Source organism: Alexandromys fortis, unplaced genomic scaffold, assembly GCF_014885135.2.
Source record: "Alexandromys fortis isolate MF-2015 unplaced genomic scaffold, M_Fortis_MF-2015_v1.1 scaffold_81, whole genome shotgun sequence".
NCBI lineage: Eukaryota > Metazoa > Chordata > Mammalia > Rodentia > Cricetidae > Alexandromys > Alexandromys fortis.
Window position 1 is genome coordinate 3,381,256 of NW_026067960.1, and position 25,031 is coordinate 3,406,286.

At 50.2% G+C, this 25,031-nt stretch overlaps 2 protein-coding genes across 2 annotated transcripts in view; one reads left to right on the forward strand and one right to left on the reverse strand.

Moving 5' to 3' along the window:
• Positions 1-25,031, forward strand: part of Rtf2 (replication termination factor 2) — a 29,903-nt gene that overhangs the window by 3,820 nt on the left and 1,052 nt on the right. The window contains exons 2-8 of the mRNA XM_050152919.1: positions 86-180; positions 1,126-1,219; positions 2,314-2,453; positions 2,764-2,842; positions 19,491-19,604; positions 23,188-23,242; positions 23,343-23,438. Coding sequence (XP_050008876.1) covers positions 86-180; positions 1,126-1,219; positions 2,314-2,453; positions 2,764-2,842; positions 19,491-19,604; positions 23,188-23,242; positions 23,343-23,438 — 673 coding nt within the window. The remainder of the gene's footprint in view (positions 1-85; positions 181-1,125; positions 1,220-2,313; positions 2,454-2,763; positions 2,843-19,490; positions 19,605-23,187; positions 23,243-23,342; positions 23,439-25,031) is intronic.
• On the reverse strand, positions 2,849-19,482 carry LOC126508044 (beta-1,3-galactosyl-O-glycosyl-glycoprotein beta-1,6-N-acetylglucosaminyltransferase 7-like). The gene is made up of 3 exons (XM_050152924.1): positions 10,346-19,482; positions 9,423-9,518; positions 2,849-7,701 (listed from the first exon to the last, which is right to left on the reverse strand). The coding sequence occupies exons 1-3, from the start codon at positions 11,313-11,315 to the stop codon at positions 7,478-7,480; spliced, it is 1,290 nt and encodes a 429-aa protein (XP_050008881.1). The 5' UTR covers positions 11,316-19,482; the 3' UTR covers positions 2,849-7,477.

Sequence of the window (25,031 nt, forward strand, 5' to 3'; positions counted from 1 at the left end):
TAGAACCTTACTCTGGTAAGCCACAGTCTCTTAGATACATTTTACATGTGAAAGGACTGGAAAGACTGTGTGCTTTCTTTCCTAGGTTGACAAAGATGCCGAGCTGGTGGCCCAGTGGAACTATTGTACTCTAAGTCAGGAAATCCTGAGGCGCCCAATCGTTGCCTGTGAACTTGGCAGGTATGGATCCTTTACTTAGTCAAGATGAATTGATTCTGTTGATTTTTGATGAGAAGTTAAGGCACTTGATTGATGGACTATGAACTCTCCTAAGCAGATATGTGGGGAAGATGGCCTGCATCTGGACATAGCTCTGCACCTTCCTCCTCAACTTGGTTTACACTCAGGAGCCATAGTAACTGCTTAGATATAAACCTGAAGCAGCCATGACAGCCATAGAGAGCAGCAGGGAGTCGGAGAACTGGAGAGGGCATGACCTGCCTAAAGGGGGTAGGGATGGGGCTGCTACTCACTTCTAGCCGCTTCTTATAACTGAAGAATGTGGGCCTGGTGGTCGTAAATCTTCTGATATTTATTTTTGAAGAACAGGAAAAGTAAGGACTTTCACACTGATTCTTCCAAGTCTTGATGTCCTTGTTTAGGTGTAGTTGAGCCTGGCAGTCTGCCTCCTTAACTTAAAGTTGCTGCTGGGTGTGCTCTGCTCTGCGGCAATTGAAGCAGGGTTACACCTGCTCAGTGTGCTCTGCGGCAGTTGAAGCAGGGTTACACCTGCTCGGTGTGCTCTGCAGCAGTTGAAGCAGGGTTACACCTGCTCAGTGTGCTCTGCAGCAGTTGAAGCAGGGTTACACCTGCTCAGTGTGCTCTGCGGCAGTTGAAGCGGGGTTACACCTGCTCAGTGTGCTCTGCGGCAGTTGAAGCGGGGTTACACCTGCTCAGTGTGCTCTGCGGCAGTTGAAGTGGGGTGACACCCGCTCGGTGTGCTCTGCAGCAGTTGAAGCGGGGTTACACCTGCTCGGTGTGCTCTGCAGCAGTTGAAGTGGGGTTACACCTGTCTTTAGCAGCACAGGATGTTGTTAGCAATGTGGGTGACTTTAGTCATGTTGAGTTCTCCGTTTGGTTATCTGAAATCACTGCTGTTGTATAAACTGATCCTTACTCTTGTAGACTGTATAACAAAGATGCTGTCATCGAGTTCCTGTTGGACAAATCTGCTGAAAAGGCTCTGGGGAAGGCAGCATCACACATTCGAAGCATCAAGGTAGGACAAGGGACATGGGTGAGCTCCAAGGGCCTCGGTGAGTGAGGTCACTGTTACAGGATTTGTGTATGATAGAGGTGGCTCAGTGCGGGGAAGCACTTGCCGCTTGCCTGATGGTGCAAACCTAGAACCCGATTTCCGTCCCTGGGACCCACATGGTGGAAGGAGAGAAACAACCCAATAGGTTGGCCTCTGACCTCCCCGGGTGTGCTGTAATGGGTGTGTGTAAGCACCTGTGTACACACACACACTAAAGTAAATACATGAATAAGCACATAAAATTCCTTTTTAAAAACTGGATTTGGGACCTGGGAAGATTGACTAATTGGTAAAAAGCTTGACAGACAAGCATGAGGACTTGAGTTCAAATCTCCAGCACTCAGATAAAAAGCGAGATTTGGTGACGTGTGCCTGTGATCTTGACGCTAGGAGGCTCTCAGCCTCACTGGACAGTTGGTCTGGCTGTGTTGTCGAGCTCCAGGCTCACTTAGACTTTCTGAGAAAATAAGCTGGAGAGATAGGGGAAGACGCCTGAGCAGAATGCAGTGGCTCATGCCAATAGGATATGCTGAAGAGGTGGAGGCAGGAGAATCACCAGGAAGACAGCTGACAGTGACCAGGCCAGAGCCTCACACACACATGCACATGAGCACATGCATGTGTATACACCACACATATAACAAATAAGCATGGAAAGATTACATACCTAATGATGAAATGGTCTCTGTCTTAGACTCATGCAGCTTACAATTCTTTTCTTTCTGGTGCTGCCAAAATGATGAGCATTCCTTAGAAGTCACTTCTCCTGGGCCAGGATGGCCGTACAGCTGACCCGCAGAGCCCTGTGGGCCAAGTGCACACTCCTCCTCCCAGGTCAGGATGGCCGTACAGCTGACCCGCAGAGCCCTGTGGGCCAAGTGCACACTCCTCCTCCCAGGTCAGGATGGCCGTACAGCTGACCTATAGAGCCCTGTGGGTCAAGTGCACACTCCTCCTCCCGGGCCAGGGCGGCCATGTTGCTGACCCGCAGAGCCCTGTGGGTCAGGTGCACTGACTGAGTTCATCTCATCAGCGTTATTCATGGTTCTCCACAGAATGTGACAGAACTCAGGCTTTCTGACAATCCCGCCTGGGAAGGGGATAAAGGAAACACCAAGGGTGACAAACATGATGACCTCCAGCGAGCACGGTTCATCTGCCCTGTGGTGGGCTTGGAGATGAATGGCCGGCACAGGTGAGTAGTGACGGGATGGGTAAAATGACCCTAGTCTCGTTGGGATTTCTCTGTGCTCTCCTAGGGCTGGAGTAGGGCCTTGTGAGAAATAGTGCCCAGTCACGGTGGGCTCCTTCCCCAGCAGCCATCTGTCACTCTGCCCACCCTGCTCAGCTCCATGCCTCTGCTCAGCTCCGTGGCCCTGCTCTATGCTGTGGCCTTGCTCGGCTCCATGTTCTATGTTGTGGCCCTGCTCTGTGCCCTGGTCGGGTACTGCATGTCCACTGGTCTTAGTGCTGGCTCAAGTTGCTCTTCCTTGGTCTCTTTCCAGGTTTTGCTTCCTTCGATGCTGTGGCTGTGTGTTTTCTGAACGCGCATTGAAAGAGATAAAAGCTGAAGTTTGCCACACGGTGAGTTCCCACCATACTCCATTTGTTCCTTCTTGACCGCTGAGGGAGTGGCTTCAGCGTGTCCCCCACTGTCATTTCAGTCCTGAGATCTTTGTCAAAGCATCTAACATGTCTGAGTCTCCTCATCTTCCATGGCTCTTCACTGTTGCAGGTCCAGACTCGCACACACTTCACACCCTGGCCATCTTCTGGGCCCAGTTCTTCTCCAGACTGCCAGCCTGGAGGGCCATGTTCCATCTCCGCCCCATGTGCTCTGCAGATCCTTCTTGCCAGTCCTCATCACTGAGTACCGTGTTACCCCTTGGTCTCATCATCACAGAATTGTGCATGTGTGTGTCAGACTCCCAGCTGGACCGTGTGCTTTTGAGGGCAGGAGACAAGGTGTGCTGTCCCTTGATCTCCAGGCCATGTCACCAGTACGTGAGCACATAAGGAATGTTCCTCCATATCGTCCTTGCCCATCCAAAGGAAAGTGTGATGACGTGGCGCTTGCAGGTGGTACTGCCCTGAGCCTTGCCTTCTTTGGGTTCCTCTGGTGTTTATCTGCCTGACATTTAGTGTAATGTAGATAGAAACCACGCATGACTCTGTTCAGTGAGTGTAGTATGCTTAGGCCTGTCATGGATTGCACCCTCTGTTGGTGGCTTTTCGTGAGCAATTGTCATGGCAGTTCCTGTCCTAGCCTTTTACTGGTGGGGTGTCCTGAGGAAAAGACCCACCAAAGTCCTGCTCCCGGGGAGCCCTCTCCTGCCGGGAGACCCTCATGGAAGGCTCCATAGTCAGGGGAGAGTGTTGACCTTAGCAGTGGGCAGTGGCGACGTCCTGAAGCTTTGAATTCAGCTAAAGCGCACAACGGCACTAGCAAAGCCTGGGCAGGGCACGCTCCACGAAAGAGCCGGAGTGGTTTCTCTTCTGCAGCGTTCCTAAAGCTGATGGGTGACCAAGTCGGGGGTGTGGACTGTGGCTGACTTGTCCAGAGCATGTGCAAATGTCACATAGGGCTTCCCTTTTTAAAAGTGATGTCCTTGGGAGTTAACTGCCTAATGTAGCTGGTGGCATGTATGAGTCTCCTGGTGAGGGCGGTGACACAGGTGCTGCCTGGGAAGTAAGATCTGAATGACCGTGACTGGAGACGGTGCATCATGTGCTTCCGGCTTGGACTTCAGCAGTGGGGCAAAGCACAGTTTAATCTGCAAGACTGTAGAAGTTGGAGCATCCAGGGCACTGGACAGGCCACAGCACGCGAGGCAGGAATCTCGTTTATCCCCTCCCATCCTTGTCTGCCTCTCGCTGTTAGAAACTGACTGCTGAGACCTGGTTCTTCAGAAAGAATAGAAATTTACTTGACATTCTGGAGGCTGGGAAGTCCAAGCAAGGTGGTGCCAGTGTCCAGCAAGGGCACCGTATTCCATGGTTTAAAGTGGAGGCTGGTGACCTGGGTCTGTGCGTGACAGGGTCAGGCATTGGACCATCATCAGCAAGCTTGGGCTCAAATGTTGGTGAGCATCAAGTGTAAACAAAGCTCCCTTCCTGCTAACAGGAGTCCTCTCTGTCTGTGGAGCGCCCTCCCCCTCAGTGCTTCTCAACACGGTCCCCTCCCCGCTACCCTCTGTCAGATCCTCTGTCTGAATTAAGTGTAGTTATATTCCAGTGTGGTTATGCTCCAGTGTGGTTATGCCCCAGTGTGGTTATGCCCCAGTGTGGTTATGCCCCAGTGTGGTTATGCTCTAGTGTGGTAAGAAAACTTATCCTGTATAAGGACATCCTCATGACATCAGCATTGATTACTTCATGGGGCTGTGTGATCCAGGCACCCACCTCCCAGGACTGCCACCCAGGAACTTCGAGGACACATCCCTGTGGTGTGTCAGTGTTGAGAGCCTGGCATGGAGCAGTTTAGTCTGGGAAAACAGCATCTGTCTAGGCCCCAGACTTCAGTATTTAAAGTTAAGGGGTCATAAGGACTTAGAGTCTTTCCTTTTAGATCCAAACATTCTAAACAAGAACATTTTAAGTAAAGCAATAAATAGAGTCAGGTGTTATCAGGGATCAAACTCCAATAGAAGGTTTGGCTCACTGTGGAAACCCTCCTTAGGTGCCAAGTGCCCAGCAGAGAATCCCGGCTAGACAGTTTCTTCCTTCCCATTCCATGGCTCGATGAGAAGGAGGGAGAACCTCTCTTGGGAAGTTTTGTTTTTTGTTGTTGTTGTTGTTTTCGTTTTGGTGTTTTTGAGATGGGGTTTCTCTGTGTAACTTTGGAACCTGTCCTGGAACTCACTCTGTAGACCAGGCTGGCCTCAAACTTGCATAGACCCGCCAGCCTCTGCCTCTGCCAAGATTAAAGGCTAGACCACCACCGCCCTGGTTTCAGGAAGTTTACAGGTCAGACCTGCAGATTGTACCTGGAGCCACTCACATTCCACTGGCTAGAACCCAGTCACGTAACCACCCCTCAAGGAGCCTGGGAAAAGGAGCCTGGCTGGGTGTGTAGGATGACTGGCCAGTGCTGGCCCTTTCTGCAGAAATCTGCCCTGTGCAGAGATGACACAGCATCTGCAGTGACAGGTGTCGTGATGAGGGAGGGGAGATGAAGCCACGGGGTCAAGACCAAAGAATTGTCAGGTTTTAGGCGCTGTCTGAAATCTCTAAGTCACTAAACTAAGAGCAAGGATAAAGGCCTCTGTGGCAGGAGGGCAGCTTGATCCTGCTTGTCGGCCTGGGGATGCCCTGAGATTTGTCCTTTTGTCTCCACAACTGGCTGCAACTCACACACATGTGCACACACACAGTACACACAGTAATAGTAAAACAATTCAAACAGGCAGAGGCTCCAACTCACTTGGGTCACTCTGTGTACCATGGTGTGTACTTTGCCGTCAGAGAAGAGGACCCAGAGAGGTGAAGGTGCTGTGGTTTGGTTTCTCCAATAATCAGGTGACTGGCCAAAACACCAGGTGAGTTCCTCCGTGTCTTGTAATAAGAAACATTGCCAAGAGGTCAAGGGTATCTTAACATTTTCAGTGCGCAGTAGGGAAAAATATTCGCTGTAACTGACTGCTTCTGTCTTACTTACTTTGCTTAAAGTTGACTTAGATCTACATTAAGATCTCTTCACTCTGCTCGGCTTTCCAGGCCGCATGACTGGATGTCACCTCATCTCGTGTGGGAAAGCCTCAGGTGACAGAGGTCTTTATAGTGTGTGGTAGTTTCCTTTCTAGGGCTCCTACTTTAATTTAAAAAAGAAAGAAAGAAAGAAAGAAAGAAAGAAAGAAAGAAAGAAAGAAAGAAAGAAAGAAAGAAAGAAAGAAAGAAAAGCATTTCCAGGCTGGAGAGAAGGCTCTGGTTGTTCTTGCAGAGGTCCTGAGTTCAATTCCCTGCACCGCATGGCTTCCAGGGGAGCCAGCATGGACTGCTGACTGCCATGGGCATGTGGTACACACGCATACCTGCAGGCGACACATCCATACCCGGACAGTAGTTGAGTGTTGTTGGAATTCGGTCCCTGGGGCAATTGTATGGGGCAGGGTAATGAGGGAGGAAGCTCTACGGTTAAGTCAGGTTTATTAAACAGGTACAAAATGCAGAGTACACTCACAATACAGGAGGCTGCAACCTGCTGCTGCTGTAGCTGCTAATCCTCCCGTTCCCAAGGACAACTGGGGAGGTCTGGGGAAGGCTACCAAGCTGCAGCTTCCAGTACCTGCAAGCCCTCCACAGTCTTAGAGCCCCTATGACCCTTCCCCCTGGGGTTTTATTGGGTCACTATCTCCAGAGAAGACCACGCCCATTGGGCCAAGCCTCTCTGTACAATTAATTGCCTGTCAGACCAAATTCCCACAACAGTTGAACATGTCAGTCTTTGTGTCACGGAGGACATTGTTAGGGAAGGAGTACATATAAAAGTAACAGTGGCAGTAGAAGAGCCGGGGACTTAGGAAGGAAGGACCTGCATCTGTGACTAAGGATGGCTAAGGCCATTCATGCCTTCAGCTGGTACGCCCAGGGTGTTGACTGTTTGCCACATGGATTAACTGACTTGAAAAACTAATTAAAAGTCAAGAGAGGCTCCTCCGTCTCCTTCCACACTTCTGTGCAGCAGCCCCTGTGGTGGTGGCATTGGCCAGTGCCATCGTGGGCCATCCATCATGGCAGAAAGAATGAGTAGATGGCCGGCCAAGACTACACAGACTTCAGGCAGCCCTCTTAAGCTGTGTTTCCCTCTGTAGGATAATTCATTTTACCCAGAGAAGGAGTCCCCTAGATGGTTTTCTGGAATTTTCTAGAACAAAGTTGTACTATTCTTAGCGAACAGGGATAGCTCCAGAGAAGCATGGTTTTCTCCTGGGTGGGGCATTGTTCTGTATTCGTGCCTCTTACACAGCATCTCCAGGCCCTCAGAACAAGACCTGAACTGGACTCATCGGGTGGAGAAATGCGGCCTTCAGCAGCTGCTCCCTGCGGCGCTCAGCCTTCCGGTGCTGATCTGTCCTCCCAGCCACAGCCTCGGTTATTTTCCTCGTGTGCTCTCTCCCTGGCCACGGTCAGCAGGGAAGTCTGGCCAGGAGCATATTTCTGCATTCATTTTTAACTGACTCACATGCAGGAATTGAAACAGCGGCACTGACAAAAGTGTCCCTAGTGGTGGGGTTGACTGTTGAAGTGGCTTTCCTGGGGAAACTGCCAGTGTGACTCTGCGGGGACCTCAGCCTGCCGCAGGGCTTTGAGTCTGTGCCACCTCTCTAGGCACGCCACCACCAGTGGGTCTGTGGACGCCTCAAACTTGGCAAACAAAGCTGGTGATTGGATGAGCCAAGGCAGGTCTCCCAGGCCGTAGACACAGGTGTCTTGGGCATCATGGCCTACGGATAGAAACAGAAATTTAACTGCCCATTCCCCACCAGTTCAATAGGGTCCAAGTAAGTGGTGCACACTTCCTCAGGTGTCAGCTGGGAGGGCTCCTGTGCACAGAGTTCAGAATAAGTAGCATCCCGTAACTGTGGTGTCCGTCGCTGAGGTTGGATTTTGAATTTATAATGAAGGGAATTTTACCTTTGGACTAGTATTTGGAGAACGTTCTAAATGTCAAGAGCCATGATAGCGCTGCTGCACCAGCTGAAGGCTCCTGCCTGTAAACCACACTTGGGAGGCTGAGGCATGAGGATTGCCATGAGTTTGAGACAGACTTAGTACCAGGCCAGTCTGGGCCTGATGAGCCCTGGATCTAATTCCTATTTTAATTATTTACTCTTGGACCAAGCTTCACTCGGAAGAACCAATAGAGCTTTCTGATGAACTGCCCACAGCCAAGGAGACGCCTGAAAGATCATGGAATCAGATCTGACAGCTGTGCAGAATGCAGCCACTTCTATAATTGCAGCACTTGGGGGCTGAGGCAGGAGGATCATAGATTTAAGGCCAGCCTTAGCTACATAGCAAAACCCTGTCTCAAAAGAAAGATGAACAAGGGTCTGGTGGTGTAGCTCAGTAAGGGGTGTGTGTGTGTGTATGTATGTGAGAGAGAGAGAGAGAGAGAGAGAGAGAGAGAGAGAGAGAGAGAGAGAGAGAGATGCTGTTGTAGCTCACTGTAGCTCCCTATTGAATTACAATGTCTACCTTTTTAAAAAAAAAAAAAAAGCAGCAACCTTCTAACCAGGCATGTGCCTTTAATCCCAGGAGGTAGAGACAGGCAGATCTCTGAACTCTGGACTAGCCTGGTCTATATAGTGAGTCTTTCTCCCCACCCCCCAGAAAAACAACCCTCTGAGCTAAACCTTTGCCCAGCCCCTGACCTGGCACTGTCAAGACAACTGTGTTTACCCACCCTTTAGCTACTTTGGCATCAGAGTTGACACCCACCCCCCCATAACCTGTTTATTTTATGTCAATCTTTTAGATAGTTGGGCATGGGGAGCCTGACTTACTCTGCATGTCTGATTTACTGTCCTAATCCAGGGTCCGCACTCAAGTGTCAAGTGGGACGACGCCCTTGTGTGGTAGCTGGTACTGTGCTTAGGAAGCTGCTTGTGGACAAACGGCAGCCCCCAAAAGGGGTGCTGTGCCATGCTACAGCTCTCTCTGTAGTCAGTCTGTGTGGCCTGCAACTTGTACCCCAACATGAGTGCACCCCCACACTCTTGAACTCTGAAGAGCACTGACCCTCTGTTCCCTCATTAGCATAGTGCAGTGAAATGATGATTCCCCCAAAGCTGTCCGGACTCCTCCAAAGTGAGCTGGGGTGGCCGAGGACTGGACCTTATCCTCCTAGAGCGCTACAGCTTCCTATGCGCTGTTTGTCCAGACTGGCTTGCTGTCAGCCAGGGCTCTGCAGACATTTCATAACCGGGCCCACAACTGCCCCTTTTCCTCTGTGACTCAAACCTCTGGGATGCCAGAGAGGTGGAGAATTTGTGGTTCCTGAGAGAGAATCCACCAGAGCAAACCAGAAAGGCACCTTGACAGCAAGAACTCCCTGAGAGCTGCTTGGGTGCCCTGTGCACTGCATGAACCAGACATGGTGGCTGGCGCACATCTCTAATGCCAGCACTGTGCACACAGAGACAGGCTGCTGTTGATTCTTTACCTGTAGACCCCTTGTGACCGTCTTCTTCCTCCATTCTCCATTTAATGGCTTGGATGTTTCCTTCCCAGCCAGCACCTGATGTGGCGCCTGGAGCATCTGAAGGGTGGGGGGACAAAATCAGGTTACACTGTGGTGTGCAGTTCCGGCTGCTAGGATGCAAGCTTTGATAGTCTCTCGAAATTCACTGGATGTGTGTAAAGGGTCCTGAGGACCATGCTGTGGCCCTGGGCTGCGTTTCCCTCTAACAGCCTTGGTAGGTGATGTGGGAACAGGACTTGCAGTGGGTATAGGAAACCATAGAATGGTCCAAGACAATTTCTGCAGGGTCCCTGTTTGCAAGAGTGTTATCTATCGATGGACATAGGCAGCCATGCTTGAAGCAGCTCTCTTCGAAGGAACCAGCCGGCCTTCCTCTAGGATGACTTAATAAACCCACTTAAAGGTTGGCACCAGAGTTCCTTCAGAAGTGGTGGGTTGCCACAGACATTATTTTTTTTTATTTTTGGGCTTTATGTTTTGTCTTGTCTTTTTCTTTTTCCGGTTTCTAATCAAGAACTCATTCTGTAGCCCAGGGTATATTCCCAGAACTGTGACTGACAGATGTGAGCCCTTAGCACAATGCCATAGTAACTATCCAGTAACTTTACCAAGTGGATGAAAACAGATGCAGATTTTTTCCAAACATTATGCCCAGGATTTCCAAAAGGTTCTATTGGAGGAGACACAGAATGAGCCTAAGATGGGAACATGACAAGACTGTCTCCCTACCTCCACACCCCTAGAACCAGAGGCCACCCATGTTCTGCAGGTGGAAGGCCTTGTGAGATGCAGGCCCTGTACAAAGCCACAGCAGGACAGCAGGAAAAAACCCACCCCTGACAGCTACTTCCCAGAGCGGCACCCACACCACGGAGTGATCCTACCTTTCATTTGGTTCAGGGTCGCCCAGTAGTGCATCTCTGGGCTCTGGACATCTTTGGACCACTGCAGCATGCGTTTTGCACGGGAGTCAGTCAGGATGAACCCTACAAACTTTCTCGTAAGTGCGAAGTAAGCACTTCCAGAGTAAACCGTCAGATTATGGGGTGGTTTTTGTTTGAGCCTTGTCTTTGGAGATGTGTGGGCATTTTCTTTGGGGTGAGGCTCAGGGGGGCTCTGGACTGGCTTTGGGTTGGTATTTGGAAGTGGGATCAGCCTGGGAGTGATGTTTTTACCCTTCCACTTGGTTCTGATGTAGCTTATGATTTCTTTGTTGGTTTTGATTGGGAATTCCTGTCCATAGAGATTCATGACATAGTGCCAGTCGAATGTGGAGTGGACAAGGTCTTTCATGCAGTTAATCTCTGCCTGCAGCCTCTTAGGGCCGTCATGAGCCACCTGCTGTGTCTTTGATGAAATGAAGACATTTTCAAAGCAGTTCACAAAGGATTGCACGGCACTCTTGACCTTCTTTGGGGCCTTTTCATCAATGTGGACACAATAGACATTCTGAGGTGCATAAATTGCTCTGAGAAGCCGCACAAACATGGCCAGCTCCTTATGAACATTTATAATATACGCCAAAGAGAAGTTCCTTTCTTCTGCAGACAGGGGTCTCGTTATGAAATGCAGCCCCGAGGCCATCCTGGAACAGTTTCCTGGTGTGCGCAAATGAGAGAGTATTTCAGAATTGTGAGGGGGTTTGCAGAATTGTGCGATTTGGGGGGCTGCCTTTTTCCCTTCAAATAAAGCTGAGCACAGTTCATCTGGATAGAAGCCACATTCCACCACAGCCAAGTGGGCGGGCTCCTCCTCAGCCTCCTCAGGATCTGGGCTCCCCAAGTAAAGGAAGATGAAGGCGCAGATCACGCCACATGCCACAAGTCCAGCCTTTGTGGTTCGGAACTGGCTCATGCTTTGAGCTCAGTGTCTTCTCACCACCATAGCTTTAAATGGCTCCTCCCAGTGTCCTAAAAGAGCAACAGAGAGCATTTAGAGTCAGGTAACCTCCCCCCAACTCTCCTGAAGCACGTTAACTCTGTGTTCTTAAGAATATCACTGGGGTGTGGATGCAGCTCAGCTTGGAGAGTGTCCGCCTGGCATGCCTGAGGCCCTGGGCTCTGTCCCCAGCCCTGCTTGAACCAGGGGTGGTGTTGTCCAGCTGTTACCTCTGCCCTGAGAGGCGGGACGGAAGAGCAGAAGCTCAAGGTCATCCTTGGCTACACAGAAGTTCAGATTTGATCAGTGGATGGCTAGAAAAGTAGATGGGCAGATAGGAAAATGCCATCTGAACAGATACTAGTTTATTGGGTTCTTTGTGTCTTTTGGGGAGGGGAGGTTGTTGTGTTGTACAAGCTGACCTTGAACATGGATTTGAGCAGTCTTCCTGTCTCAGGCTCCCAAGTTGCCGACCTCCAGGTGCATGCAGCACTCCTGAGTGTAATCTGATCGTCTTTTTCTGGATGTACACTCTGAAACTATCACCACATCAGGGCAACTTTCACCCCTAAGTGTCCTTATGCCCCCCGGAAAGCCGTCTTCTTTCTACCCCATCTTTCAGCAGCCATTTATGTCTTTCTGTGTCCCTGGATTCTGTAATGTGATGTAGGTGGGATCATACAGAAGATTCGTGGCTTTTCCGAGTTAGGATAACGATTCTGAGTCAGCCTCCTATTGGAGTTTCCATTAGTTCCTTTGCACTGGTAAGTGTGGTTTTGCACAACTTATTTGTTCAGCTGTTGATGGACTCTTACATCATTTTCAACTTTTCATTATTACAAAGATGCCATGAGCATTGTGCATGAGTCTTTGTATAAACAGATGTCTTTGTCTCAAGTGAACATGGACTAGTGAAACAGCTGTGTCATGTGTTGGGCATGTAGCTGAATAGTGAAACGGCTGTCTCATGTGTTGGGCATGTAGCTTCACTCTGGGCTTTTCCAGGTGAGTACAGCAGCAGGTAGGAGAGTTCAGTTTGCTACACTGCACGTTGGCAGCACTCCATTTCCATGGTAACCATCCTAATCGGCTTGCAAGGGGCAATTCCCTGTGGTTTCACTGTCGTCCCTGATGACTTGTCAGTGCTGAGCACACTTGCGAGTTATTCTCCTGTATTTACGCCTTTCTCCGTTACATTGAGTCTGAATCTTTCCATAGAGGGTTTGAACGACAAATTGAAAGGGCATTTGTGGTTGCAAAGTTAAGCCTGTTGAAATGAGCTGAGGAATTCTTTCTAGGGATTAAAATCAAGGCAGATAATGATGTCTCCTGATGCCAGCATGGTGACCTGTCCAGAACCGCAGTAGATGTGTGGGCAGCTGCAGCTGCAGCAGGCCTTGCTAAGAGCGCATGCTGGAGAACTACTGCATACTATGTTTGTCCTTCTGCATTCAGAGAGCAGAGCTGTCCAGGAGAGACGTCAGGCTGTGCTGTCAGGAGGTCATGTTTGTGAGTCATGGCGAATGGACCTGCACAGCTCTTTTCCTTGGATGTGACTTGGGGACAGGCAGAGCAGCCTTGGGAGCTCTGTCTGTTGTGGGCGGTTTAAATAGCACATTGATTTTCATTGTGGTTTCTTACCACCTAACACGCTTTGAAATACAAAATAGCCGCTGCCCTGGGCAGTGGGTCACAGATACAGTCAACATCTGTCAGTCGCCACAAGTATCAAACCTTAGGGTCTCCTTAGCAAGAGTTTATAAAGCATGCAAGGCCTCCCTTCATATGCATAGCACTCTGGTGCCTCATCATTTCATGTCTGGTCCCCAGAATAAACAGCCCTCCATCCCCAGTGTAGAAATCCACCAGGACAGAGGTCCTTGCTGAAGGAGATGCCGTGCAAGCCTCTCACAACACTTATGAGTCTTTGTTTTGTCATTTTAGGCTTTTACTTATTTTTCTGTTTGGTTTGGTTTTTTGAGACACGATTTCTCTATGTAACTGACAGCCCTGACTGTCCTGGAACTCACTGTGTACACCAGACTGGCCTTGAATTCACAGAGAGGTCTTGCTGGGATTAAGGGTACGTGTCACCATACCCAGCTAAAGATTGGGAATTTTGAGCAAGGTACATGGTACACCATGGTTTTGGTGCACCCCTCCTGGTATGGTAGATTTGCCAGGGAGAAGGCTCAGGGACTGCTTGGTTCTCCGCTGCCTGCATGGATAGGTGTGCCCCCATAAGCCTCAGCTGTAGTCAAGCCCCAGGGACTGTTCTTCAGCCATTTATATAATTAGTGGAGACAGCAGCGTACTCCCTGGCCTCTTAGAGGTGAACGAGAGCAAGCTAAGTTTTTCTTCCTACCTTTCCCCTTGTCCTCAGCCAGCCGACACTGGGGCTGACTGTGTCACTGCTCAGATGCCACTGTTTCAGCACAAGCCTGTTCACTGTTACTATTTCGTCCGTTATACATTCATGTGATCCATTCAGAGGGTTTCCGCAAGCTTTACTGTCAAAGCCCAGCTCATTGTTTCACGTCTCACAGTGAGTGCCTGGTGTTCCACCCTAAGGTTGAGGAGGCACTGGGGAGCCAAGCTAGCTGAGTGTCCCTTCTCCTTCTCCACGGACTGGTGGTTGCCATGCCAGGCTGGTATTGGTTGGTCCCAGACCCAGTGTGACAGAGTTCCCTCAGAGCTACTTTCTGAGCATAGAGACTCAAGTCCCTGTAGCCACAGCAGGGCAGGTTCTCTTCTGTCGTCTTTATTGTCCCTGGGCTCAGGACAGTGTGTCTCCAGCACCCTGAACGTCAGTTTAAGCCACTAGCCATATTGTGTTCATTGGACTGATTTGAACCCACAGACTGTCCAACTGTCCAATAAGATGGGTGTCTAGTTCACAGTGTGCTTACGCCTGAGCCCTGTGTACTGGTTCAGCTGTGTCTGCAGAGGTCTGCTCCTGGGGTGTCTGCTCAGCAAGCTCAGCTACCAGTTCACTTTCAGTACTGCCACTGATAAAAAACTGAGGCTTTAGCCATGGCCTCCAGGCTGACTTAACTGTCAGGGTTAATACACGGTGTCATCTCTCACTTGCTGTGGAAACAGTTCACCCTGCTTCTCTTTGGCTTACAGCCGGAAACCATAGGAGTGTTTTTGAGGGGAAGTGATACCTGCCTGCCATCCATCGCTGATCCTGTGCTTCTAGTCCTAGGCAGCTAGAAAGCCCCGCTTCCTTCAGAACTTAGACCTGCTTGCCCTGCTGCCCACTGCCCCTCCCCACACCGTCCGTGACACACTCACCAGGTGCAGTTCCTGTTCCTGGAGGAAACCTGGGCAGGTGATGGCCCAGCCACCTCTCCTCTGGCTGTGGCTCCTGCTACTCAGAGTTGCCTGGCAGGCCGTGTTGCCTTTGCATCCCTCGGGACATATACTCTTGTTGATTCTGACACGTTGGTAGAAGAGATAGCTACTGTATCTGGTCCCTGAGAATTATCCAGGATTGTATACCTGCCAGGAAAATAAAGAGCAGCAATACAAGCTGCAGACGGAGCTGCAGCCCAGATGAGGAGAGTACAACCTCCGTGCTCTGAAAGCAGCGGCCCTCTCCCTCAGCATCACACATCACACTGGGGAGATCATTCAACCCTCAGACTCGGAAAGCTGCTAGCTGGGCTGATGTTTTGTAAGATTGGGGGCATGGTCCTAAAATGCTCTTCAAGGCCAGGCATGGTAGCACACACTTTAATCCCAGCATTCTGCACTTGGGAGACTGAGGCAGGAGGATCTCTGAGTTTCCAGTTAACCTAGGCTACATACGAACTCCCCAGGCCTGCCAAGGTGACATAGCGAGACCCTATCTCAAAACTAGAAGCAAACAACAAAACAGTCTCTTTAAAACAGGAGGCTAATTTTTCTGATACTTGTCTGTATTTAGGTTTACCTGGATAGATCTATTTTTTTCATGTTCATTAATTAACTTATTACTGTGTGGTGTGTGTGTGTGTGTGCGCGCGCGCACATAGGCCCTAAGTTTGAGTGGGGGGTTCAGGGGACAACTTGCAGAGGTCAGTTCTCCTTTCATTACATGGGTTCTGGGAATTATGCTCAGGTCATGAGGTTCGGCAGCTAGTGTCCTTACCTGCTGAGCCATCTTGCTGGCCTGACATAAGTGGAGGGACTTGGGTCGTCAATTCCTTGCATCCCTGGGGCTGTGGCTCAGTGGTAGAGTGTTCATCTAGCTTCCATTGGGTGCAGGCTTCCACCCAGCCACGGAACCGCACTGAAGATTTGACCCCACCTATGTTTCTAGATTCCAAAGCTGGATGGCAGGGTGCGTGAGTAGGTGGTGTCCTCACCTGCTGGTGGAGCAGCCTGAAGCGCAAGTGTGTTTTGTGGAACAGCTGTCGTAGCTGCTATAGAAAGAGGTCTTGGTGGGGGAGCTAGCAGAGTCTCTATGAACTTCAGGCCTACTACCCCTGAGGAGGGGGAACAGGTACCGCCTGTGCCTGTGTGCAGGGCTCGGATCCTGTCTTCTGAGGTACCGCCTGTGCCTGTGTGCGGGGCTCGGATCCTGTCTTCTGAGGTACCGCCTGTGCCTGTGTGCGGGGCTCGGATTCTGTCTTCTGAGGTACCGCCTGTGCCTGTGTGCCGGGCTTGGATCCTGTCTGCTGAGCTTGTGCCTGTGTGTGGGGCTCTGATCCTGTCTGCTGAGCCTGTGTCTGTGTACGGGGCTCAGATCCTGTCTGCTAAGGTACAGCCTGTGTCTACGTGCGGGGCTCAGATCCCATCTTCTGAGGTACCGCCTGTGCCTGTGTGCGGGGCTCGGATCCCGTCTGCTGAGGCTCTGCTTCTATCTAGCAGGAATCTTGAGAGAGCAGCCAGACATCGTGCACACAACATAACGGTAGAGGCTAACCTGGTCTACAGGTGAGACCTTTCCTCAGGATTTAAAAAGATGTGAGCATGGTAGTCCTTGCCTTATTATTCTAGCACTTGGAAGGCTGAGGCAGGAGAATTACTGTGAGTTCCAGGCCAGCTTAAATTATGTAGTTCTTGACTACCGTGGGCTAGAGTGAGAGCCTGTCTCAGGATGAAAGGAAAGGAAAAGAAAGGTGTTAATAACAAAACATGGATCAATCCCACAAGCCATCTCTGCTGCCTGCGCATCAGCCATGCCCTTCCTTCCCACCACAGGTGGCCTAGATCTTTCTCCATGGAGAAGAGCTGGCTGCTGCCATGGTTGGCGCTGCCTTCATTTGTCTTACTTTTCCCTTAGAATGAATCTCTCCCCCACATCCCAAGGTCAGGTGTAAAGATACCCTCCCAAGACCAGAACGGTCTTGTGGGGCAGTCCTACATAGCTGAGGTCCGAGCAGCTAACGTCAGTGAGTGTGAAGGGTCTTGTGAGTGTTCAGAGGGAGAGGGTGCTTCCTTGTGTTTGTTTTTGCTCTTGAGGCAGGTTTTGCTGGGCCTGCATTGGCCAGAAACTGTGTCTTAGACTGGCCATGAACTCCTGGTGGTTCTGCCTCCCTCTCCTTAGTGCTGTGATTATAGGCTTAAGATAACTCATTTAAAAAAAAAAAAAAAAGGTTATTACTTACACATGTGTGTGCCTGCATGAGTTTGTGTGCACCACTTGTATGTAGGTGCCCACAGGTCAGAAGAAAGTGTCAGGTGCCCTGGAATTGAAGTAACAGGTGATTAGCCACCTTATAGGTGTTGGGAACTGAGCCTGGGTCTTTAGCAGGAGCAGTGAGCACCCTTAACCTCTGAGCCATTTCTCCAGCCTCAAATTCCTAACAGTCGGTGACTTAGTTATCAAAATCTATCAGTGTTGGGTATGTGTATGCACAGTGTCAGGCCACAGCCATGATTCTAGGCAAAGAATGTTGCTGCCATGGAAGAAAGAGCAGGGGTGCAGGGATGGGCAAAGAAGGTCACCCTGAGTTCCCAGGAGGATAGCCACAAATTTGAGGCCAAGCCTGCTCTACACAGAGAGTCCAAGGGTAGCCAGAGCTCCTTAGTGAGACCCTGGTTAAAGAGAGAAACGCTGAACAGGTTTTAAGGCTCAGCTCTTTTCCAGTTCTGGGTTCTTTTTCTCTACACCTCCTGAAAGCGGAGTGGTCAGGAGAGCACTGCCCTGACCCCTGGTGGTGACCAGGGGTCACCCCTGGTGGATCCTGGGTCCGCTGCTCAGGAGACTAAGCCACCTGTGCCCATTGGGTTGCCACCTTGACACAAGCCTGGAGGAGGACACCTCATTTGAGAAGATGCCACTGTAAACTGGCCCGTAGGCAAGCCTGTGTGGCGTTGTCTTGATTGGTGATTACTTTGGAAGGGCCCAGTTCACTGGGGGTCTTGTAGCCCCCCCCCCCCCCGCAGGTGGTCCTGGGTGTCAGAAGAAAGTAGTCTGAGCAGCAGTGAGCAGGTTCCTCCTCCACCACCTCTGCTTCAGTTCCTGCCTGCAGGGGTCCTTCTCTAACTTCCCTCAGGGTGGAGTACAAGTTGCACTGGCCTTGCTGTTTACCACAGCGATAGAACCCCTAAGGCATGGCAGTCTTATTCTTTGACTGCAAACTGCATCCTCATGAAATTCGAGTTCAGTCCTTTTTTACTTGACAAGTTTCTGTGTCGAGCTTTTTTCCATTGTGGAAAACATTGGCAGCCTCTCCAGTGGTGTTCAAAACAATAACAAAACAAAAAAACAAAGCAGGGAAGTCAGGTTCCCTTGGAAAGAAACTTGGGCTGAAATCCCAGCAGGGAGGTAGGGTCCTGCCTCCTGCACTCTACTGCCCTCAGGAGGGCTATTTACGTCGAGTGCGCCTCCACGCCCCTTGGGCCTTCCTTCCCACCTCACTCAGTTCTGAAAGATCCCTTTCCACTCCCTCTCCAAGGAAAAGGCCTCCCTCCCCCATGAAGGGATTCTCTACCCAAGTGTCCCCTGGCCCAGGACTTCCCAAGGAACAACTTGCCCAGAGACTGTTCCTCCCCACCTCGCTGCTGTCCTGGTGGCTGGGAACCCTCCCTTCACTGGTGGTTGCTTCCCCTTCCTCTGAAGGGCACCAAACTCAGGCTCTGTGAGTCCTCAGGGAAGCCCTGTAAAGGGAGCTGACCTGACCTGAAAGGTAGATTTGTAGTGAGTCACTCCTCACCTCTGTGGGTGCAGGAGACTGAGGTCACACACTCGCCTGTCCTGTGTGCTGGGAGGTGCCCGATACCTTGGGTCGTGTTCAAGAAGAGGGCCCTGTTTATTAGCTTTTTAACAGAGGATGGCAATGACACCTCTTCCCAGATGTTATAGCCAGACTATCTCCATACTGTGTGGTGGCCCTGAGGAACAGAGCAGCCAACTGAGGGTCTCTGTCCTGGGGTTAGACCTCCACCCCTGAGGAGGACTGAGTGACAGAGAGGTGGCGCCTAATCAAGGGGACCTGGAGACGCTGGAGCAAAAGCCTCAGTTCAGATGGAAGAGCTTTGCTCTCTATCACTGTTCCTCTTCCTGCCGTGTGTTAGGCACTGTGCTCAGGGCCTAGGCCCCCACTCTCAGGAGACATACTGGTGTGGTGGCAGGTGGCTTTTCTGAGGAGGTGACTTGCTTGGTTACAGTTCTTGAGCATGGACATTAACAAGTATCTGTTCCCGTCTCCAGGGCACAATTAAATACTTGGACACAGTTCTGCCCTGTGTCTAGAGTCAACCCTTATACTTAGAAGTTTCTGGAAAGAGTATCGGAAGTAAGCAGATACTTATGCTCTCTGCTAGGGCCTGTTGTCATGGTGTACTGTTGGTACACAGCAGCGTGGTAGGGGGAGGATGAGGCTCACACAGAATGACCACTGTCCCAGCAACACAGCACAGCAACTTCAGGTGGTCCTACACTCAGGGTCTTTCTCAGGCCTGTTACAGAGCCCAGCACTGACCAGTGTGGGCAGTACTGGCACCTTGAGCCGCCCTATCAGTTACCTATGTCGGAACCCTCCAGAGTGGGGCACCCACCGAGCTATGTTGCTCTGGGCCAAGACAGAACAGCTCATCTGAGACACAGGCAGAGATGCAGCAGGAACCTAGCAAGAGCTGGAGGCCAGCGCTGAGCGAAGAGCAGGCCTCTCGATGTCTCCCCTCCCGTGGAAACTGACCTTGCTTTCTGCCCTCCAGTGTGGGGCTGCCTTCCAGGAGGATGACATCATTGTGCTCAATGGCACCAAGGAGGATGTGGAGTTGCTGAAGAAGAGGATGGAGGAGAGGCGGCTGCGGGCCAAGCTGGAGAAGGTAACGAGGGGGCTTCACTTCTGCTCCAGGGTCCACTGCAAGTTATTCTGCTGCCTTAGCAGATGCTGGGGCGGGGAGCGGGGATTATATAGCTGAATTTTTGCCAGCCCAGGAGGTCAGGCCTCTAGAAACAGATTCAGGGCTTGGCTACATTAGCCTTCATCTGCTCAGGGCATGATGGTGTAGGGAGATTTTAAATGACACCTGTCCATCAAGCACTTGCACAGAGTGTGACATTAGTGAACCCTCAGGACAAGGCTGTACTGATTTAAAGGAACACACATGGACAGCAGGTGTATCTCAGTAATAGAGTCTGAAGCCCTAGGTTCTGTCCTCAGTACAAAGAGATAAATAGGGGGACTCATACTCTGTTTTCATAATCGTAAAGACAAGAGAAGAAGTCAGCATCTTCCCAGCAGGCTTGGGGGAGGAGGTGCTGGATTTTTTTTTTTTTGTTTGTTTAAGTTGACATGCAAAGCAGTGGAATTCATTGGGGCTGTAGGTTTTTGTTGTTGTTGTTTTTGGGCGGGGGGGGGGGGGGGGTGTTGTTTTTTTTTTGTGTGGGGGGGGGGGGGGTTTTTTTTTTTTTTTTTTTTTTTGTTGGGGGTGTGGGGTTGGTGGGGGGTTGGTTGGGGGGGGGGGGGGGTGGGTTGTTGTTGTTTTTTATAGATTAGGTTCAAGGAAAACTTGGGCCTACCCTTTGTTTTTACTAAGGTGGAAATCCAGATGTGGTACACCTGTAATTTTATGGCTTCTAAGGTAGAGTCAGGAGAGAAAGTTGGAGGCCAGTTTGGAGACCCAGGGGCTCCTTCACAGAGGCATGGGTTTGACCCCAGCACTGAAACAAGCAAAAGCTACGAAGGCAAATGCTAGAAGTGTTGTAACTATAGCAGTAAGGAGAGTGGGAACATGGAGGGGAGGGGAGCCGGCATTAAATTGGCCTACCGCTGCCAGTGTCGTCCACGGGGCTAGAGCTGCGGGGACAGAAGGCAGTGTCGTCCACGGGGCTAGGGCTGCGGGGACGGAAGGCAGTGTCGTCCACGGGGCTAGGGCTGCGGGGACGGAAGGCAGTGTCGTCCACGGGGCTAGAGCTGCGGGGACGGAAGGCAGTGTTGTCCACGGGGCTAGAGCTGTGGGAACGGAAGGCAGTGTTGTCCACGGGGCTAGGGCTGCGGGGACAGAAGGGACTGCATAACTTTGCTTGTGCATTTTAGTTGTAGAAGAAAGAACAGAGTCACATCATTCACATGTGATGATACTTCACGGTTGTGAGGCTTAGAAGGCTGATGGTCACACATGGGGCACAGACTCCGGAGAAGCCCAATCCATTCTCATTTCCTCCTTTATCATCTTAGAAAGTGGTGCATGTAATGTTCCATAACACTAGGAATTGTGGGCAACTCTGAAATTAGTTGCCACAGAAATGCGCTGTGGAACTGTTTACAAGATGGTAGCAGCCTTCCTGAGAATACTGTAGGTCTCTGGGTCATTTAAGCTGTGTATGGAGGTTAAAAAAATATTTGTGTGTGTGTGTGTGAATTCTAAATTACTGAATTTTTAAATTTAGTAAATTACTTTTCTAAATTACTCTGCACTTGCCGTCATAGGAGCATAAAAACGCCTAACGTATCAGACAAGAGATAGCAGCATAAGGACAAACTTGCTTGATTTTTGCTGTCCTTGGTCTGTTTGTTTTTTTTGTTGTTGTTGTTTGTTTTGTGTTGTTTTCTTTAAATGCAGAGAGGGTGTTGTGTGCTAAAGACAGTGGCTAGAGAGCTGCAGGGAGCCCTGGGTGACTGTCCTGTCAGGGCTTCCTGCCAAGTCCTGCAGAGCCCAATGGGACTAGATCCCCTCTGCAGCCTCCTCAGCAGAGCCTTTGCGAATGCACTTAGATACTGCTACCAAGATACAAAATATTTCCCAAATATTCTTACCTGCAGACAGGGCTCAGCATTTCTGCATGCCTCCAGCTTTGAAACAGCTCAGCCGAAATGGAGGGCTAAGAACTGGGCATCTGCCTCTGGTTCTGTTTGGTGTGCTTGGGGTGTGTACACACGTACTGTGTGCACACACTCGGAAGCAGGAGCCCAATGTCAGGTGTCTCCCTCTGTCACTCTGCTCTGTGACCTTGACAGCATCTCTCACTAAGCCAGAAGACCACCGTTTCACCTGGGCTGGCTGACTAGCAGATTCTCAGGATCCCAGTCTCTACCGGCCAGTACTGATTTACAGGCCGTGTGCAGGCATGCCCGGCTTTCTGCGTGGTGCTTCTGCACTCAGACATCAGCCCTCACACGGTTGTTGTGTGCATTTCATGTGTGAAAGTTTTTTATGGCTTTATTTTTCAAATGCTTTGAATCATATTATGTATATATCAGATATTGAAGGCCACCGCCAAGAAAGATCTTTGGTTCAGCGTATGTAAGAAATGAGGGCCTTCCAAAATAATTGTTTTGTTTTACTTGTTATTTTAGAGACAGCGTCTCATGATGCCCAGGCTGGCCTTGGACTTGCTGGTCTTAAACACGTGATTTTCTTATCTCCTCCTCCCCAGTGGCTGAGACAGCAGGTGTACTGCCTGGCTTGGCTGTGCCTCTTTGGAGCCCTTTTTGGGTTTTTATGGAAATGACATTTTAAAGAAAATTATGAACAGTCCTAGTCATTTGTGCAATTGAGTGTCATTGCACAATGGTCAGCCTTTTGAGGATTGGCCAATAACTATTGTACGAATCCAGCATCTAAAAGTCTAACGAGAGTAGTCTAGTTTAAATCAACTAACATTCCTCTGTGTGAGCTCCCAAGCCTCATAGCTAAACAAACATCACAGTTTCACAGCTTTGAAATTGCGTTCCCAGAGTAAATAGGATTCTGTATATGTTCATGCATGTAGAGTTTATGTTGCTGTTTAACTGCCCTTTTGTGTACGATGGTCACTGGAAATATCGACCTTTTGTGTGCGTGGTGTGGTGTTGAGGATCAAACTCAGGACCTCATGAACACCGGGTTGGTGCTGTGCCAGTGAGCGCCATCCCCAATGTCTGATGTTGACTCCTCATTGAAATGTATTGTTTTCATTTAAAAGTGTGAGACAATAGAGCTGGAACCAATCAGCAGCTCTCTAATCCTGAGAGATATGTGCCAGGCCATCAGAGAGGACCCTGGGCCTAGGCAGGCCCGCTGCCTCTGTGGTCCACTCCATCTGAGCATACCCTCTGTCTTAGACACTGTTCTATCTCTGTGCTAAAACACCATGGCCAAAGGCAACTTACAGAAGGAAGGGTTTATTGTGGCTCACAGTTCCAGAGGGAGAGTCCGTCCTGGTGGGAGGTTTGGCTGCTTGCTCCAAGCATGCCAGCAAAGCGGGAAGCTGAGCCTTCATTCACACTCAGAAGCAGAGTGAACTGGAAGTGGGGTGAAGCTGTATACCCTCAAAGCTCACCCCCACTCATATACCCCCACTTCTGAAGGTTCCATAAACTCCCAAACACATCACCTATCGAGGAACAAGTGTTCAGAACCTGAGCCTCTGGAGGTGTCCTCATTGAAACCACCACAGCCTTTAGTAGCTTCTCTCTTCTTACAGAGAACAAAGAAACCGAAGACAGCCGAGTGTGTCTCCAAGGCGGGTTTTGCAGACGGTAAGATACAAAGAGATTGGGGTGTGGGCTGTATCCCATGTCACCAGGGCCTAGTTCTGCTTTGACTCAAGGTTTGTTTTGCTGACTTTGTCTTTTATAGACTCTGCAGGACCATCCAAAGTGAAGGTTGGCAAGCCTGAAGAGGCGGACCCCGATCATAGAGAGAAGAAAAGCAACTTGGCTTCCAGGGACACAGGTGGGTCTCAGCAAAGACCTGAGAAAATTGGGAAGCCAGAGCCAAGGGATGAGAAAACGTGGGCTTTTCCCAGTAATTCATAGGTGGTTTCCTGTGTCCTCTGAATTAAAATGTAGCCTCACGTTCCAGCCTGGAGCCCTGCTGGCCCAAAAGATTCTGGACACAAATCCTTTTTCTTACTGCTGAGCGAGGTTATAGTACCACAGCAGGCAGCCACATAGAGACACGCTGTGTGGAGGGCTCCGGGCGCTCAGAACCTTTCCTAGGTTCTCCCTCATCCCTGTGTTCCATCATAGAAATGTCCTCTCTCCACCTGCCTCCTGGCCAAGTGCAAGAGCTGCTCCAAAACTCAGTGTCTTTACAACAGGCTGGTAGCAGAGGCAGGGTCAACCCCAGGGCCAGGCCAGCCAGGGCTATGCACTTAGTCTATCTCTTTCTCTGTGTGTGTGTGTGTCTCTCTGTGTGTCTGTCTGTCTCTCTTCTCTCTCTTCTGGTTTTTCAAGACAGGGTTTTTCTGTGTATCCCTGGCTGTCCTGGAACTCCCTTTGTAGACCAGGCTGGCCTCAAACTCAGATCTGCCTGCCTCTGTCTCCCAAGTGCTGGGATTATGGGTGTGCTCCCCCACCACCCAGCTAGACTATCTCAAAAAGAAAAAAAGGCTGGAAAGCTGTTTCAGCAGTTAAGAGCCAGCACTGTTCTCGTGGAGGACCCGAATTCTGTTCCCAGCACCCATATCTGACAGCTAACAACTACTTGTCACTCCATCTCCAGATCTGACACCCTCTCCTGGTCTCCACAGGCACATGTATGTATATGGCCTAGATTCACACGTACACATACACAAACACATAAAGTGAAAAAGGGAAAGCAAAAAAAGGAAAATAAAATGTATGCTGTGTCTGGTGGCACAGGGCCTGTGGTTCTAGCTACTCAGGAGCTGAGGCAGGAAGATAAAAAGTTTGAGCTCAGTGGTGGAGAACCTGTTTAGGATGGATGCTGAGCTCAGTGGTGGAGAACCTGTTTAGGATGGATGAGGTCCTGGGTTCATTGCCCAGCACTGCAAAGAAACTAAGATCACAGTTATTTTACAAGAAGAAAAGCTCAGGGTTGTCAGGTAAAAGGCAGTGAGATGTCCCACATAAACAGTGGCCAGCGGGGCCCATCCTGGCCTTCTATCAGGACAGGCCACTGACATTCCTGGTCCCCTCTGTCTTTGTGCAGTACTCACCTGAGAGGACTCGGCCTGAGTGCTGAGGAGCTGGGGACGGCTTGGTGCCAGCACACAGTGTTAGCAAGGCCTTGAGGGGTTAGGGCTCTGTCGAGCTTATAGGAGAGACTATCGAGAGCCTGTGCTTTAAGCCAGACATGTTAGCACAGGACTTCTTGGGAGGCAGAGTAGGGAGAATGACCCCAAGTTCAAGGCCAGACTGGTCTACATAGTGAACTCTGAGTCAGCCAGGGCTATGTAGTGAGATTCTAAAATAATTAAATTTATTTACTATATTGGTGTGGGAGGTCCTTCTGTCTGTGTGTTGCTTTTATTGGTTAATGAATAAAGAAACTGCCTTGGCCTATTGATAGAGAAGAACTTAG

Bases quoted from the DNA above. Each gene is read 5' to 3' on its own strand.
- LOC126508044 (XM_050152924.1), bottom strand. From the start codon at position 11,315: ATGAGCCAGTTCCGAACCACAAAGGCTGGACTTGTGGCATGTGGCGTG. The intron at 9,519-10,345 runs GTAGGATCACTC...CCCACCCTTCAG, and splicing joins GACCCTGAACCAAATGAAAG to ATGCTCCAGGCGCCACATCA. The intron at 7,702-9,422 runs GTAAAGAATCAA...TTCTATCCGTAG, and splicing joins CGGTCACAAGGGGTCTACAG to GCCATGATGCCCAAGACACC.